This window comes from Coffea arabica, chromosome 9c (assembly GCF_036785885.1).
Source record: "Coffea arabica cultivar ET-39 chromosome 9c, Coffea Arabica ET-39 HiFi, whole genome shotgun sequence".
NCBI classification, from domain to species: domain Eukaryota; kingdom Viridiplantae; phylum Streptophyta; class Magnoliopsida; order Gentianales; family Rubiaceae; genus Coffea; species Coffea arabica.
In genome coordinates this window covers 7859701-7877490 of record NC_092326.1, presented here as the reverse complement: position 1 = coordinate 7877490, position 17790 = coordinate 7859701, and the positions used below count along the sequence as shown (strand labels likewise).

The following is a 17790-nucleotide window of genomic DNA, read 5'->3' as shown; positions in this document are numbered from 1 at the left end:
TCATTGATTAACCATTATTCACTGCTATCATATACTAGATGCCGTATTGGAATTATCATTGATGACGGAACAAGTTCAATGTATGTAGTATTATTTGGTCTAGATGCTGAAAAACTCATTCCATTCACAGCAGTACAACTAAGTGAAGCTGATGAACACGTAAGATGCTGAAAAACTCATACTATTAACATGCAATATCTCTATTTTCTTTTGTCTATGGTTGCATTGATTGGCCTGCAAATCTGGTAATGTCCCTCTAGTTATTTTGCTATTCTTTCCAAGGACAAGACTCAATCGTAGTCAAGAAACAAAATTCCTAACTGGAACTAGCTAAAAGTTTCTTTTAGCCAGCATTAAGATTGCAACAATCTTTTAATTATCTGGTATAACTGAATTCTTAAGTTGCATGTTGAATTTTAGCTAGGAAAAATGAGTTTTAGTTGAGGAAAATTCTGTTTAATAACTGATTAGCTATTGGAAAGAAAAAAAAATAGCAGGAACCGACAGAGAAAGCTGAAGTTGCAGCTTGTTATCAATGTTTCTTTGGAAAATAATGTTAGCAAATGCATGCAATATGTTTATCTCAAGTGTTATAAGATGTTTGGCTGAAAACTTGTAAAAAGTTAGAAATTTGGGCTGGAATGTTAAAGGAAAGTTCCCAGCTCATGTCGTCGGAACTTCCCAGCTCACGTCGCCTTCAATCTATGTTACTATTAAGCTTTCTTCTGAAATTGCATCATGTTTACATTTTCTGGTAGTCTATAAAATTTCTGAAAATACAGGGTATTGAGCTTGTTTTTTTGTTTATTTGCAAAATATAGGGTGTTGAGGTATTTTCTGAAATTGCATCTGCAATTGATAACCGTGAAGTCCTATGCTTTGTCCACCATTTTGACTCGAATTATCAAAGGCAGAAAGATGATAAGTATAGCATCGTCAAAATATACACTGCTAAAGAATTGGCTGAAATCAACCCGGCAATCATGCGCACAGTTGTCTCTAATCCTGTGGAAGAGCCTGTTCCAACTGCTCCAACCATAACTGAGAAGCCGACCAGCACCATTGAACAGGTTGATTTAACTGCTCGCTCCACTGTCACTGACCAACTTGCCACTGAAGGCAAATCTTCAGCCCAACAATAAAAATGATCCTAGATTCAATTGGGCGCAAGTCTGATAATGCAGATAAGCTAGCCTCTTCAAACATTACTGTAAAAAGAAGCTTAACTTTTAAAACTCCAATTCCCAGAACTAATGTACGTTCTGCTGAGAAGACAACCATTGAAGCTGTTCCCTCAATTGCTGGAAAAAATGGTCCTGAAGACAACAAGCTTGCATCTTCAAAATCTGCTCATATGAGCCCTCTCAAGAAACCACGTGAATCTGCAAAATGAAGCAGTCACACAGCCTCATGTCCTCTTTTGTTCATTCTTTTGTTCATCATGGATGCTACTGAACTTTTAGCATGCTATCATTTGCCATCATATTAGAATCCATTAACATTCTCGCTATGACTAGAAGTTAATGAATTCTAATATATGATATTATGTAACTATTAGCATGCATTATGTATCTCTACTTGAGACTTAATTGTATTGAAAGGTGTGTAACTGCTACTGAAATTATTGACAGCAATCTATGAATGGTAATTATGATATTATGTACCTATTTTGCAACTAGAATTGTTATATATGCTTTTCCAATGATCAGTATTTTTAGGAGGGCCAAGGCTGTGCCTTGCACAGCTTGGTTCCTCTAGTGTAATACTATGAAGAAACCTAAGTATTAAATGTGTGGATTATTATCACTTTACCCCCTTAACATTTGGTGCTCCTATTAATTTTCCCCTTAACGCTATTTTTTAGTCACTTTACCTCCAAGACTAACGGTCAAACTTAACGGAGTTTGTTAATTAAAGTAAAAAGACATGTTTAACCCTTAAAATTATTATCACTTTACCCCCATAAAATATAGTCTCATTATCAATTTACCCCCTAGAGTTATTTTTTTAGATAATTTATTCTACCATTAAACCAACTTAGTAAATTAAAAAACTTTAGAAGAAAACACCCTCCTCTTTGCATAATAAAAATAATAAAAAATTTAAAGTGACTCTTCTCCTTTTTAGTATTAAAAAAAAAAGTCAAAGTATTAATTTCTTTCTTCTTGACAATCTTATTAATATTGAAAAAAAATAGAAAGATGGAGAGAGGGAGGGGGAGAGCTCAATTCTTTTTTTAAAAATTACAAATAAAAAAGAATTACATACTTTTATTATTTTAAAATTATTTCACTTTTTTGTTTACCACCAAATTCCAATCCTAATCTCGACAACCTTTAAGTAATACGATAATGTTAGACTTTTCTTTTTTTTTCTTTTTTTACAAAATCTAATTTTTTGTCTCCTTCTTTCCTATCTCTTTTCCTTTTCCTAGTATTAATAAAAGTGAAAAAAAGAAATTTGACAAAACTCTTTTATTTTTATGTTTTTTGATCTCTTAAAGTAAAAAAAAAGGAAGAATAACCATTCCAAATTTTTATTTTTAATTATATATAAAAAGGATAAATATATTTAAAATTTTTTGACCATACTAGTTAGATTAACGATGAGGTAAAATGCCTAGAAAATAATGTTAGAAACTAAAGTGATTGTGTCACTATAATCTAAACGAATAAAGTGATAATAACAATGTAGTAATGCTATAAAATAAAAGAGTATTTTTGTCCAAAATTTCTTAACATATTGAATTGAATTACTTCTGGCGGTAAAGTGACTAAAAGATAACGTTGAGGGGTAAATTGATAATAGTGTGTTGATCTTGATCCCTATCTTTTGATGTTTACAAAACAAATGGATGATACTAATATCTCTCCAAGAAATATTTTCAGTTATGAAGTTATGTGATTTCATGAACAAGTGCTATTGAAAGAAGACAAAGGTTGCTGAAAGCTGTCGGACGCTCAAAAAGACTGCATCGGACGTCCGACAACCATTGAGTATCTTCGGACGCAGAAAACCAGCCTACCGGACGTCCTAAGGAATTGAAGAAAAATTCCCAGTTTTACATCATACCTTCGGACACAGAAAACCAGCCTACCGGACGTCCGAAAGAATTGAAGAAAATCTCTTAAACTCTCTGCCTGCTGTCGGACGCATAAAACAGGGCTATCGGACGTTCGACACTGCCAACGGATAGTTGACTGTTCAGCTACTTTCTATCCGTTGGAAGCATTTATGAGGCACTTTCTTGGCTCTATATAAATAGTGGTTGGTCAGATATTTCAAACAATTTTGGCACACTGAAGATACAAAAGATCTAGAGAGATTTTAGTGAGAAAATACTCTTCAAAGAAGATTTGTAGTCTTAGTGGTGTGAGGTTCATTGTAAGCTTTTCATTTGTGAGTGAATACTTCATGAGTGTAGCTCTGTGAGGGTTATCCGAGTGATAGTAAAACTTTCTTGCTTGACCAAGTGCGGCTTGGGGCGAGGAGGAAGTGATCCTTCCTTTGTACACAAGAGTGATTGTAATTCATCAACTTGAAGTAACTTGTTTGAATCAATCTACAAGCTCAAGAGGAGTTGGGTAGTTAATTGGTTTGCAATTCTTTCCTTTTTATTTACTTATTCTTACGTTTATGATCTTTAAATTGTTTATCTCTTCTACTCACAAGCACTTGTGCTTTCTTATCAACTGCTCCATTGTGTGGTCGCCTAGAAAAGGGTTGTTTTCGGGCCTTACATAGTAATATAGTTTAAGAGAGTAAAGCGATAATAACACTAAATATGTTAACTGGCTTTGTAGAGAAGTGTATTAATTATGGGCAAGTGGCAGCTTTTTCGTATAGGGGACAAAGAGGACTGAAGATTTGATGCGGTTTGTGCAATTCTTTTTCAGTGTTAACTATGGCCCGGCATGACAAATGGTGTTTTTAGTTTCTAAAACTCCTTCACCAATTTTTTTTTTGTTTATCTAAAATTTTATTGTAATTTATTATAAAATTTGTCAAAAAAACATTTTGAGGTATGTAAAAATTTTTCTTTAACAAAAAAAACTTCATTTTTCTCCCTTTTTTTCCTTTCTTTTTTTCCCCCTTTCTTTTCTTTCCTTTTATTCTCCCCCATCCCACTACAATCTTCTTCTCGCTCCCTTCCTCCTAAACGGCCGCCGTTGCAACAACATCTTTTTTTTTTCTCTCTCTCCTTCCTTGCTCTCCTCTCTTTCTCTTTTCCTCATATTCCTCTCTCTCCCTCTCCCCTCAGAAGAAGAAAGGAAGAAGGTAATTTTTTGTGTGTGTTTTTAGGTATTTTGAATTGTATATTTTAAACATTTTGAGAAATTTTTTAAGACTAGCATTCTGACCCATGCTATGCACGAATTTATATTTCAATTCAAAACAATACTTATATATTATAGTATAAAATAAAGTATATAAACAAAAAAAATTTAAAGAAGTGCATGCTTAACATGTTAAAAAAAAATTATTTCATAAGTACAAAATGGACTTTCTTAATTTTAATATCTTAAATAAGTTGAAATCAAAATTTGTTAACCTATTATTTGTCAATATATGGTAACAATTTTAGTAAAATAATTTAATTTATAACGATTTATATGATAAAGCAATTGTAAACTTATTTATCAATATATCATTTTATACCCATATATCAAAATTTTTAACATTAAAAATATAAAGTATAACTAATTCATTTTCCTCAATTTTAAAAAAAATTTCTCTCATTTTGTAATCCTAAATTGTTGAGTACTTATAGAATAATGCTCTTCATAAATTTTAATATATATTTAAAATAATCTTTGTAAGATGTGTTTCAAAATTTTCAAAATTTTTAAAAACTATCACTCTTTCTATCCTCTCTTACCTGCTAATTAACTATCCGCTGCCTTCTATGATTTTCAAACCTCTTACCACGGTGTCATCTTTCCTGTCATATCCTTACAATCTCATGCTTTCTTCTCCTCTCTCTTCGTCCGATCTTGTAATAATTTATCTTTATTTTTTGACTTTTCCCACCACTCTTTAACTTCTTGATATTCTCTTTCTCTCGTTTATAGCTAACCTCTAACTTTCTATTTTTGCCACCCAATTTTCTATTCGTTTCCCTTCACCATTCTCTCAAACCCTATAAATTCATAATTTGTTTTTTAGGCTAGTAGTACTTTGTTTTCTATTTAGTAATTTCATAATTTAGGATTCACAAATGGTACTATTATTGATATTTTAAATCCATGACCAATGAATATTATTTTTTTTCCATATAATTTGCCCTTTTACTTAGGATTACTGAGTTGAAGAGTAAAATATTGTTATTTACTTTTTTACTTTTAGTAAGGTTGGTGAATTTCCTCTTTATTTACCCTCACATTAATAGATTTCAAATCAAATTCCTATATAAGTAAGCCACTTCTTACATTTAAATTCAAAAGACATGAAAAAATATATAACAATTAAAAAATTTAAAATTCTATAAAAAATAATGAGGAGTTATAAGTATTCTGATTTAATCATCCATAAAACCATCCCCATAATACCTATAGATATAGATTTTTATAGTATTATGTGTTTTATCCTATTTCTTAGGTTAGGCAAAATTGCATTTCCTATTCCTTATTTTCTTTGTAAGGTTATTATCTTAATTATTTATTTAAATCAGAGCTCAAGAAATGGAATACAAACCCAAATGGTAGTCTCACATTTGACTCATTCCCTCTTCATATCTCCACAATTCAGTGCCTGTTACTCATTCACTCTAGAAAGAAGTTCAAAGAGATGGTAAATTGCAGTTTTTTGTGAAATTATGTTGTTATCTCTTATTATTGGGTTGGAGGAGTTTTAATTGAAATGGAATTGTTGATTGGATGAGTATTAATTAGAGTGAGAAGTTGTGTGAGGGGAGGAGTATTAGTTGGAGTGGTATTCTTATTTGATGAAAAGGTGGACATGATGTATTTTACAAAACAAATTAAATATAAAATGGTAGAAAAATGGAATTGAGAAAGGGAAGGTGTGTGGAAGTTTATTACTAAAAAACGCTTCTCAAATTTATATAGATATAGATTATTGTAATTAAAGTTGTTAAAAAAACTTATAGGAGAAAAACTTAGCAAAAAAACTCCTTTGTCAAACAAGCCCTTAGTGTAGAACTTGTAGAAAAACTTAAAAAATTTTCTTTTTCTATCTTTCCTTTTCCTTTTTTTTTTTTTTTGCTTTTTTTTCTCTCTCTCTCTCTCCCCCTCCTTTCCCCTCTCTCCTCCTCCCCTCACCTCACCCCTTCTTCTTCACTCTCCCTTTCCCTGCTACCTTCCAATTAAATGACAGGTCAAGTTTTGGCTAAATTAGGGTTAAATCGATTAAGACAAAACCTATTTAAGAGCTTTAAATGAGTCGAGTTCAAACCAATATAGAAGATTTTTCTTTGGGTCAAGTTTGAACTTATTGAAATTCTCATTCACAAAGGCCAATTGATAGGATTGTGTATCCATATAGAATTTAGTTGAGAAAATAAGCTTAGTAAGGGTAATTTAGTTTAAGGGCAATATAGACCTTTTATTGTGATGTTAGTATGAGCAAATTAGTCAAAAAATTTTTAATATAATTAGTAGGAGCTAATTAATCCATTTATTATCATATTATTATGTGAGAGTATGGTTTTATAATAGTCAGTATGAATTTGTATCATTCACAAGAGCAAATTAGTTCAAATATTTGGGTTTGTTTGGATAGTGTATTATTTGAAATATTATTTGGAATAATTACTGTAACACTTTTTGTGATGTGATGTATGTGAGATAAAAAGGTGATTGAAAATATAAAAAAGTGCGTTGAAAAATATGTTTATGATGCAAGCAAAATATTATTTGGGATAAGTTTTGTATCCAAACACTCCCATTGTTATGTTGGTAGTAGAGGCATATTAGTCAAATAACTTTGAAATTAATTAGTAGAGGCAAATTAGTCCATTCATGTTATATTTTATAATATGGGAGTAGGGTTATATAATTATGAGAGTATAAATTTGTACTGTTTATAAAGATAAATTAGTAAAAAATTTTATCATCCTATTTGTTAGTCATTCCAGAATGACTAATATCACCTTGCCCATAGGAGTATTTTATCCCATAAATAGAAAATTAATTCGGATAGTTTGAATGTATCATCCCATATATAAAATATAACCAAATATGGGATGACACCAGATGATTAATTGAATCCTGTGTGTCATCCCGTGAATCAAATGGGCCTTAGCCCTAAGGCCCATTTGTTTGGGTGAAAAATGTTTTTGGGAAAATATTTTCCATTATTTGGCTGATAATTAATTCGAAAAAATAATTTCTAACAGAAAATAAGTTACGCCGTGCGGAGGAAAATAACTTTTATTTTCCTTTCGTAAGCCTCCAGCAGTGAACCATCGATAAAAGACCAATCCCTTCTTCGTCAGTGATAATAGACCATCTCCAGCAACGTCTCATCGGCAAACCACTCCCTTCTTCGCCGGCGGCATCTCCAGCTGCGGCAAAGACCCGCTTTCAGAGGTAAGCAACTCTTCCAATTAGGTTATTCTCCTTTTAAAAATCAGCTACAATTATCATCTCTCTCTCTCTCTCTCTCTCTTTTCCTTTAAAAGCAGCCAATGTTAACGGCTCATACCCACTCTGGCAGCGACATCTCATCCCCGTTCCTGCAACAGCATCTCTAACAAGGGTGAAGACTCCTCAAGTATTTCCAGAGGTATGATGGTCTCTTATTAGTTTTTTTTCCTCCCTTTTCCTTTGAAAAATTGTCTAGAATTACTGGTGTAGATTCTTGAAGTTGGATTTGAATGAATTTTTGTGGTTGCTTTTGTTTTAGTTTGTTTTTGCCGGATTAGGGTTACATTTGATTTGATTGATGCTAATGAATTAATTTGGCTGCTGAGTTTTGGGGGTTTTTTGATACGTGGAATCTGATTATTAATCTTGGCGCTTTTGTCTCCGCCCTCTAACTTGCTCAGAATCCGGGTAGGGTAGGGTAGGGTAGTGTTTTTCTTACAATCTGGTGAGACCATTTGTAAAAGTTTTAGTGAATTCATTGAGTTTGTGAAGCCACGGGCTGATTCTTGCCATAGCTGCTTGATTGAAAAGGGAATATAACCGTGGAAACACAAAAGGCTTTGGACATATTCCCAAATCAATGAATGTTTTGACATTGCAGCAAGCGAATCACCCAATGGCAATGACGACTCTGTCGTAAAATGATCACTCAGGTTTGTCGTCTTGGCAAATACAAGAAACCACAAATAAGTACTCTAATAAAGAAGATGTGGCCAGAAGTAAAACCGGACTTACACAGGACATAGTCCATAAACATCATGGGGAACTGGGGACAAAATCACCAAAACAGAAAAAAGGTGCTGGGTTTATCTTGTTGGGTTGTTAAATAATGCTAGCTTCTATAAGGGCTGCACAAATCTTTTATTTATAGCAGTACTTATCAGCGTTTAATTTCAGATAGACTCATGAATTCCTTTGGTCCTTTTCTCGAGCAACAAATATATTGATGGAGTTCTTGTTGGTTGGCAAATTTCAAAGTCTTCATTCACTGTCAAGGCTAGGCTTCGTAGTTCTCTAAAACATCTAGATGATTTGGAAATGTTGCAGCACCTTTCCCTGTTTCTGATGATACCTCTATCTGTCCTAAATCATTTAATCTTATCATTTATCACATGTATCCTGCTTGCTTCATCACTTGACTTTATTTCCAAGTGCCAAGTTCCAACATCTAGAATATCAAGAAAAAACCTTATTCTGGTCCCATTTTGGCATTTTCAAGTTAAAAGTTCTTGTTTTTCTAAGGAGTAATACTTGTACACATTTAGCTGAGGTTATGTCCCTAATTTTAGAAGCATGTAAATCTAAAGTCACATTGTTTAGACATTTAAAATAATAAGTCTAGAACTTTTAGATCAGGACAAACAATGAGAGAGAGCACTTGATATTCCACTGACATCAGGAAACACTGGCTTTCGGATGTTCTTTTCACATTGTGGAAAACTGGAACAGAGCCAGGTTCTAATACTTGTTATATAGGTCTAAACCAGTTTTTGCTTGACAAAATCTTACGTCCTTTGTGTACAGAAAATGAGTTCTGGAACGCTAGAATTAGATGGGCTGTCATGATTTTCATTCTTGTTGCTATTGTTGTTATTTCGTTTACCTGTCTTATTTAGAGCAATTGAGTTATAATAGGTTGTGCTTCACGGGTGGAGAGCAATTTCGTTTACCTGCTACTGTTATATCACTAATAATTGGGCCTTTGGGACCGTTTTCCATTTGGAGATGTGATTTTCATTTTTGTTGAGCAATATTTTATATTTTGGCATATATTTGCCTCTGTATGTATTGAATTGTTCCAGATTTTTGATTCAACTGAGGCTGACAACATTTTAAAAGCAGGGATTTGAGTCACTCTAGGCTTGATAGGTGCTTTTATGTACCAATGGTTCTAATTCTGTACCATGAATAAGGTTTTTGATTCTGGAGCTGAAATCTTGGTTTATATTCCTTATAGGATTCTCTGCATTTAGGTTCTTCCCCCTTTATCACTTTTTATTTCCTAAAGCTGATAATTTTCACTTTCATTTTTCTTTGGGCATCTTTGGTTTCAAATTTTTTTTATTTTCCCTACTTTTTCAAAGGAACAACATAATGACATGATACTATACCAATAAAGAATAGTGTTCAGCTAGGTTTTCTTGATTTTTAAGTCTTCTTTCCCAGCCCCAGTGCAATAATGAAAAACGAACCAAAATATGTGTTTTATTTAGTTCATTTCACAAAAGATGTTGTTTCTAGTGCAGAGGTTATCTAATTTTTTTTAGTATGACTGATTTGAGACAATAAGGAAATGTTGCGGCATCCAATTTGATAGACGAGACTCTCGGCCCTTAATCTTTTTTTTTTAAAAGGAAGATAAAAAGCCAATTCATTAGTATCATTAATAATTCCATTTAAGAATTCATGGTGTAATATGAATACATATTTTATAAAAATGATAATATGATTATAATGGATAGAAACTAAAATTAACTTGTAATGAAATGAATGTTTTGAGAGTAGAAAAACATTTGCAACATATCAACAAATATATCAGAAAATATTTTCATTGACAAACCAAACATCGGAAAATGATGGAAAAAGAAATTTGGAAAATATTTTCACTTAATAACCAAACATTGGAAAATTATGGGGAAGGAAGTGATTTTCCAGGAAAATGACTTCGATGGAAAATATTTTCATATTTTCAGTCCAACCAAACGGACCCTTAATGTTAAAACGGCAGCTTTAAATAGGTGCATGTAATTGAGTAGTTGTCTGGAATGTATGCATTTGTTTTTATGTTCTATTCAAAAAATACAGTTTGCATTTTGCAATGAAAATTTCATATTAGTTTGTTTCGATAAATTCTCGATCAAGTTTCAAAGTATAGAGTCTGATTCGTAATCAGACAGCTAGAAATCCACTCACCAACATCTTGACGCTGTAGATGGAGCTGGTGGGTGAGGTGGAGACAATGGAAAATCCACAATAACTTATGAGAGCTGATTTTGCCCATAAAGTAGTACTTGGACTTGAATGCAAGCCTCGTAGACCGTCTGTCATTGTAATTTTGAATATATACAATCAATGTCAATCAGAGAAACTGTGTTGTAATTTTGAATATACAATCAATATCAATCAGAGAAATTATAAGAAAGTATATATAAGATTACAAGAACTCACAATAACAGAAATAATACAATTCGACTTGAATTTAATTAGAAAGTATTTACTTAGTATGAAGCTCAGTTTAGAAAGTATTTACTAAGCAGTTAGAAAGCAGGGCTCTTTCACTAAATACTGTGAATTTTATACAAAATTTGGGAAAAAAAATCACTATTTTAGTTTGAGAAACATTGGTTGTGTGTGAATCCCAGATTTATTAGATGGGATAGTTCTGACCTTTTTGTACTGAATGTTGTATTTCTCTTAGGATTGTCAATAGGATCGGACTGGGTCAAGCTTGGCTCGTTCAGCCTGAAAAAAACCGATGAGCCCGACCTTTAAGTGAGTCGGTTTGAGTTTGAATCTAAAAATTAGATCTGAATTAAATATAAGCTAAACTTGGAGCTCATTAGACCCATATCCGATATAGGGCCGGCCCTTAAATTACCTATATATGTAATATTTATATTTTGATATTATATATAATTATATATCCAAATATATTATTACTAAATACTAAATATATATAAATTATAAAACACAAAATTACATTTGAAAACTCCTCTACTTTCTTGAGAGCTAATATTAGTAATACATAACTAAAAACTTTTTTTTATTGTCGATTAAATTTTTGTGTTGACATAATATTCGTTAATTTCTTTTTTGTCTAGAAACACAAATCATCAAGCATATTTGGATTCAAGTCACAAAGTTATGAAGAAGTTCCAACCTTTGAAAATGTATTGTATTTATGACCACATGTTTTATTATTATTTTTCATGTACTTTAAACGAATTAGATATTATTGAAAAATTCTTAGTTTATGTACTTTTTAAGAACTATATTTGTTCATATTTAGTTTAATGTTGTAGCCCTATGAATGTTAAATTAGTTTTACAACTCAATAGTTATAGTAATTATATTAAGAAAATTGAGGAGCAATAAACGAGTTTGAGCTAAACCCGAATAATATTCAAAACTTGAATATTTTGTGAGTTGAGTATGATTATCACATTTATTAATCCCAATCCTAAAAGTGTTACGAGCTAAGTCTGAGCTTTTGAAAGCTTAGTTCATATGACCCGATTGACAGGCCTAATTTCTCTTGATTTAGGTGAAACAAAATCAACATCAACTGCAAAATGACAAAAATAAAAAAATAAAAAAATAAAATAAAATCTATTTGTAGATCTACTGATCAACTAAAATTCAAGCAGCGTCGTTTCCCCATAGTGGATTTTTCATAGGTGTAACTATGTATAGGAAAAAACTGAATTACGACATCGTTTTCTGAAGTCTTTTTTTTTTTTTTTTAATTTGCGGAGGGCAGTTGGGGATGGGCCAGAGGGGGCCTGGGGTTGTGATTTCGATTTTCGGCATAATTTCAAAAAGGGAGGAAAATCAAGAATGCTACCAGACTCTCCAACAACCTCCTCATTATTTTCCAGTTGAACTCCTTTGGAAAATTTCTCATGAATTTCCGAAGCGCATAACATGGAGTAGCAGCATGTTGCAGCACTTGATAAGAGGCTGAGATTGGCTAAAACATTCGTTTCCTCAGCTCCCCTACCTTATCTTCTGGTTGGCATTCTCATTCCTTTCCCTCTATCCCATCTTTTCAAGCATCTATCTGTACTGAACCGATACATTAATTTGCTTTCCTCATTGGACCAACCAATTATAGTCATTAATTACCTTTTTCTTTCCATGCCCTGAAATCGGGCACAACATAACTGTACCTGCCCTTTGGTATCCTCACTCGTTACTGTTTCAGCAAATCTTTAGTGGGTTGGCCTTTGTTTTCCAATTTTTCTTTTGGTTTTACTTCGTCTGCTTGCTACATATATGATGGTTGTATTGGTTTGGCATCAGATATTGGAGTAAAAGTATAGAGATTTGATTTAATTGTCTTTGACTGCAATTTCTGATCTTGGTTCATAGAAGTTATTTTGTTATTTTTGGTTGGTTATTGAATGATTGAAGGCCTATCTATGATCTAAGAGTGGTCGGAAGTTAAATTTATATGCCATCTGTATGAAAACTTATAGTATTGATTCTTGTAGCTGCCTATACAAGTTCATGTGGAAATGGAGTTTCCTTCATTATTGAATTCACTTCCTTAAAGCTCGCATTTTGCTACATTTTGGATTTGATCCACATCCCTTCTTTCCGCTTTTTATTGCAGCACTTCACTATATACTAATGGTTATTGTGTTTAGTTGAATTTTAATGCAAATTGTTGATGAATTTTATGATTGTCGGTATGGATTTTTGGCATTGAAAATGATATAATGCTTATTTTTGGCTACAATCAGGGAGCTTTGATGGAGGGATTAATTAGTGCACAATTGAACCCAATTCGCACCCATTCTACACAAGAAAGTTCTGTTTTTTTCCCTACATTTTCTCTGAGGATAAAGACAATTGGCTTTGGTAATAAATTGGAGGCAATGAGAAATCTTAAATCAGACACTTCAATCAATGCTTCGGTTCAGCCATTGGAGGCCTCAAAAGAGGGCCAGTTCAACAAAGCATTGCCATCAAAAGGTAATTTTCAAGGTCTGAGAAAAACTTTATTTCTTGTATGTAATGTATAAAATATGATGACATATTAGATTTAATAGTATGTACGAATGAAGACAAGGATGAGTTTTAATTGGTGATATGTCTAATTGATGCATCCTTTAAATTTGTAAGAGGTCCTTGAGGTGTGGCGCGATGCTGATGCTGTATGCTTTGACGTGGATAGTACAGTATGCCTAGATGAGGGCATTGATGAACTTGCTGAGTTTTGCGGAGCTGGAAAGGCTGTTGCAGAATGGACTGCTAGGTGATATGCCTTCGATAGACATTTGTTTAGATGTGCATAGAATTGAGTGTTTGATCTGATTATGTGCTCATTACTAGGGCAATGAGTGGTTCTATTCCTTTTGAGGATGCCTTGGCTGCAAGATTGTCTCTGTTTAATCCTTCAATAGCACAAGTCCAAGATTTCCTTGAAAAGAGACCTCCAAGGTAAGAAACTGTATTCAGTAATGAGAAGTTTATGCTAGAATTGCTTCAGTTCTTTTGACAGTTAATGAGGCCTATATACATCATCTACTATCTTTAACAATTCAATGTAAGCTCCATATGCTTTGGACATCATCACGTGTGGAGAAGTGAAATACAGGCGTAAACCTCCAAAAAAAAGACACTCTACTTGTTTTATCTCTCAATCTTGTGCACAGTCAATCAGTTTTTATCATTACTGCAGTGCAATTTTGAAAACTAAAATGGTGAAGTTTAGTTGTGAATGACTTGACTACAACCATGTAAAGTCGCACCTTGTAGTTGTTCAATTTGGATTACGATTATGAGTTACACATATCTTTGACATGCGAAATTTGCATTTTAACAAGATCTAGTATCAGGATGTGCATATCAGACCTTTCAGAATGCCTGCCATCTTGAAGGTGTGCTCTTCTGATTGCACACAAAACCCTGATTCAAGTGAAATAATTAAGAAACAATTAGTTTTATGCAACTACTCTATTTGGACAATATCTGATCATATTTTACTGTCTTTTGAGTTTTTGCATCTGGCGTTGCTTTGTATATAATATGCGGTCTGTATTGTTATATAGCATGGAACTTTACGCGAAACTAAACCATTTAGTGTTTTTCAAGCCATAGCTGATCTGTATTTTCCAAGTAATGAAAATGTCTGGGTTAATTGAATTCCTTGGTTTGCAGAATTTCTCCTGGGATTGATGAGTTAGTCAAGAAGATGAAGGCTAGAAACACTGATGTTTATCTGATCTCTGGAGGATTTCGCCAAATGATCAATGTATATACTTCTCTCTGAGTGGCTTTTGATATATCTTTTCTTCTTCACATCCAGATAACAATTGAGGCTAGGAGTTCTTGGATCAATTGCCATTGTGTCAAGATGCCGATTAGCATACTATAGTCATTATTGATGTTGATTAAAATATTCTCTGAATTGATGGTTCAAATATTGGCCAAAAAATTGAGGTTCAGTAACCTGATTTTTATGTTGCACTGCTTCCAAGTTGATACTTTTCCTGCATCAATATTACCTGTTTTAATAGTTCCTTGCTTTGAATCCCCAAAAGAATCGCACATGTTTCATCTGGAAGCATACTTTGTGCTTGCAACTGTGTCAAAATTCTAACTGCTACAATTTAACAGCCTGTTGCATCAATTCTTGGAATTCCTGTTGACCACATTTTTGCCAATCAACTTCTTTTTGGAAGTGCTGGAGAGTTTTTGGGGTTTGATACAGATGAGCCAACGTCTAGGAGTGGAGGAAAAGCTATTGCTGTTCAGCAGATAAGGAAGGTAAGTTGAACTCTTAGTAGTTGTTTGTTGTGTATTGGTTTTTAGAATATTGACCAAATACTTGATAATGTTTTCAGGCTAATGGATATAAATTGCTGGTCATGATTGGAGATGGTGCAACTGATCTTGAGGTAAAAAAGTGTTCATCTTGTCTAGTTTGGTGACCACTTCATCTACGGAATACAACCAACCCAAGGAAAAAAAATCAAGAAGTAAATCCCAACGAGAGTTAACTTACTACATGTTAACTTGAGTTTAACATGGTCCAATATCTAGAATCTAATAACTGACTTTATCTAAAGTCTGCATACAGTAATAGCAAGACATAAAGATTTAGACCTCAAACTTGGTAAATCCATGGAGGAATTGATTCCATACATTGACTTTAATTGCTTCAAAGTAGTCTATAGTGGCTATCTTAAAACCTGTTCAAGCTTCATGCATTATTAATATCATTCTAAGTTTTGGCCCAAAAATGCATCTAAATTGAATAAATGAAGAGCTTTTACTCTCATGTTGCTCGCAGAATTTATACTCCTTTCTACTTGTAGGCTCGCAAACCAGGAGGTGCCGACTTATTTGTATGCTATGCTGGGGTTCAGCTTCGAGAAGCTGTTGCAGCTAAAGCTGATTGGCTGGTGTTCAATTTTAAGGACTTGGTTGATAGCCTGGAGTAGCATGCACCCATTTTTCTTGATTGATACCTTTTTTCTGTTTCCTTTTGGGTGGTGGTTCTCTTTCTTTCACTTTACTATTATTGATTTTTTGGGGGTACTAGAGTTCTATGGGTTATAACTACCATGCTTCCAAAGATCTTCTGCGTCAGTATATGTATTCTTTGACAAACATTTTATGTATGTAATTTGTGAAAATGACAGTCCTGAACCGTCTTGCCCATTCCTGATGATAGATTGTACATAGAATCTCATTTAGTAGCTGCTAACAGCAATGAAATAACTGAAAAACTCGAACTAGCTTAGTACTAGTAGTCAAATCATATATGTTTAAACCATGAAAGCATACTCTTTAATCGCAAAAGATAGAGTGGACCTATGTTAGCTGATTAAGAATACTGTTATAGTACTTAAATCATCAAATCATTATATCACCATATTCACTCCTCCTTTAATTCTAATATAAATCTTCCAAGTGTTACTTTGGCTGATAGATCAAGTACTTTGATTGTGGTTTTTGGTGTAACTATTCCTACAACCTCTATTTCTATATCTTCAGTCGTACACTTGCCTAATTTTTCTTTTAATCAACTCTCAGTCAGTAAAATTACCAGAGCTCTTAAGTGCTTTGTCTCATCCTTCTATGAATATTGTATTTTTTAGGATCGGAAAATTTTGGTAGAGGATGTGAGTTTGGCAGCCTTTATAGACTTGAAACTTTGAAAATGCCAAAGCCTGTTACATGTTTGTTCATCATGACACCTCTTGAAGTTTACTGTCATTTGGGTGATTTATCTTTACCAACTTTGAAGAAATTGTTTTCAAATTTTCAAGATTTATATAGTGAGATACGTCAATTTGTGAAGTATCTCTGTTTGCCTTATTTGCCTAGGTCAATAAATAGGTTGCATATCCTTTTGAATTAGTGAACTCTAATATTTGGGATCATTGTCCAATAGCATCCAAGTCTAGTTTTAAATATTTTGTCATTTTAATTGATGATTACTCTCGTATTACTTGATTATATTTAATGAAAATTCATTTAGATTTATCCAATATTTGTTGTTCCATACTGAAATAAGAACACAATTTAATATGTCTATGCGCATTCAGCAAGGTGATAATAAAAGAATACTTTTGTAAGCTTTTTAATCTATATACGTAAGAAAATGGAATTTTAAACCAATATTCATGTCCTGATATGACACCATAAAATGGTGTTATTAAAAATAAATAGGCACTTACTAAAAGTTGTTAGAGCTAAGTTATTTCACCTAAACATTCCTAACTAGATTTGGGCAGATGCTATTTGACCAACTTGCTTTTTAATTAATTTCATGAATCTGTACTTGCTAGTGAGATATCGTATTTAGTTTTGCTTCCATCTAAACTAGATTTGGGCAGATACAATTTCACCAACTTACTTTTTAATTAATTCCATGAATCTGTACTTGTTATTGAGATATCGTATTCAGTTTTGCTTCGAACCTAATCTTTATTCCCTTCTGAGTCGTGTATATTTTGATGTCCTTGTTTTGTTCATGACATCTATTCCAAGCGTCTAAATTAAGTGAATGTGCTACTTGTTTTGTTCATGACATCCGTCCCCAAGCGTCTCAATTAAATCCAAGTTCCCTAGTACCCCTATACTAGTGTGAATAACATTTGTTTGGATTGCAAGATTTTCAAATAAAAACTTAAGATTTTGTTTTGCTTGCATCATACACACAATTTTCAACTTTCTTTTTATCTCACATACATCACATCACAAAAAGTGCTACAGTAATTATTTCAAATAACTTCCTATCCAAACAAACCGGCTACACATGGTGCTAATTAGGGGTGCAAACGAATCGATCCGAATTGAGTTTTGATCCAATTGAGTCGAATCTTAACCTAGATTTATGAAACTCAGACTCGAGTTCGACCTCGACGAGCTCAAAATGTAAAACCCGAGTTTGAACTCGACTCGAATTGAGTTCGAGCTTGAGTTTAAAAAATAAAAAATTTATTTA

At 33.0% G+C, this 17790-nt stretch overlaps 1 protein-coding gene across 4 annotated transcripts; it reads left to right on the top strand.

Moving 5' to 3' along the window:
* Positions 1–7390: 7390 nt before the first annotated feature.
* Positions 7391–15998, top strand: LOC113707611 (phosphoserine phosphatase, chloroplastic-like). 4 transcript variants are annotated; one of them, XM_072065048.1, is made up of 10 exons: positions 7391–7550; positions 7678–7746; positions 12088–12338; positions 13073–13304; positions 13455–13587; positions 13665–13772; positions 14493–14586; positions 14952–15101; positions 15179–15232; positions 15653–15998. In XM_072065048.1, the coding sequence occupies exons 4-10, from the start codon at positions 13082–13084 to the stop codon at positions 15776–15778; spliced, it is 888 nt and encodes a 295-aa protein (XP_071921149.1). In that variant the 5' UTR covers positions 7391–7550; positions 7678–7746; positions 12088–12338; positions 13073–13081; the 3' UTR covers positions 15779–15998. The 4 variants fall into 4 exon arrangements, with proteins under 4 accessions (XP_071921149.1, XP_071921148.1, XP_027085672.1 ...); XM_072065047.1 differs by having other exon boundaries at positions 7646–7746; XM_027229871.2 differs by lacking the exon at positions 12088–12338.
* The last annotated feature ends 1792 nt before the right edge of the window (positions 15999–17790 follow it).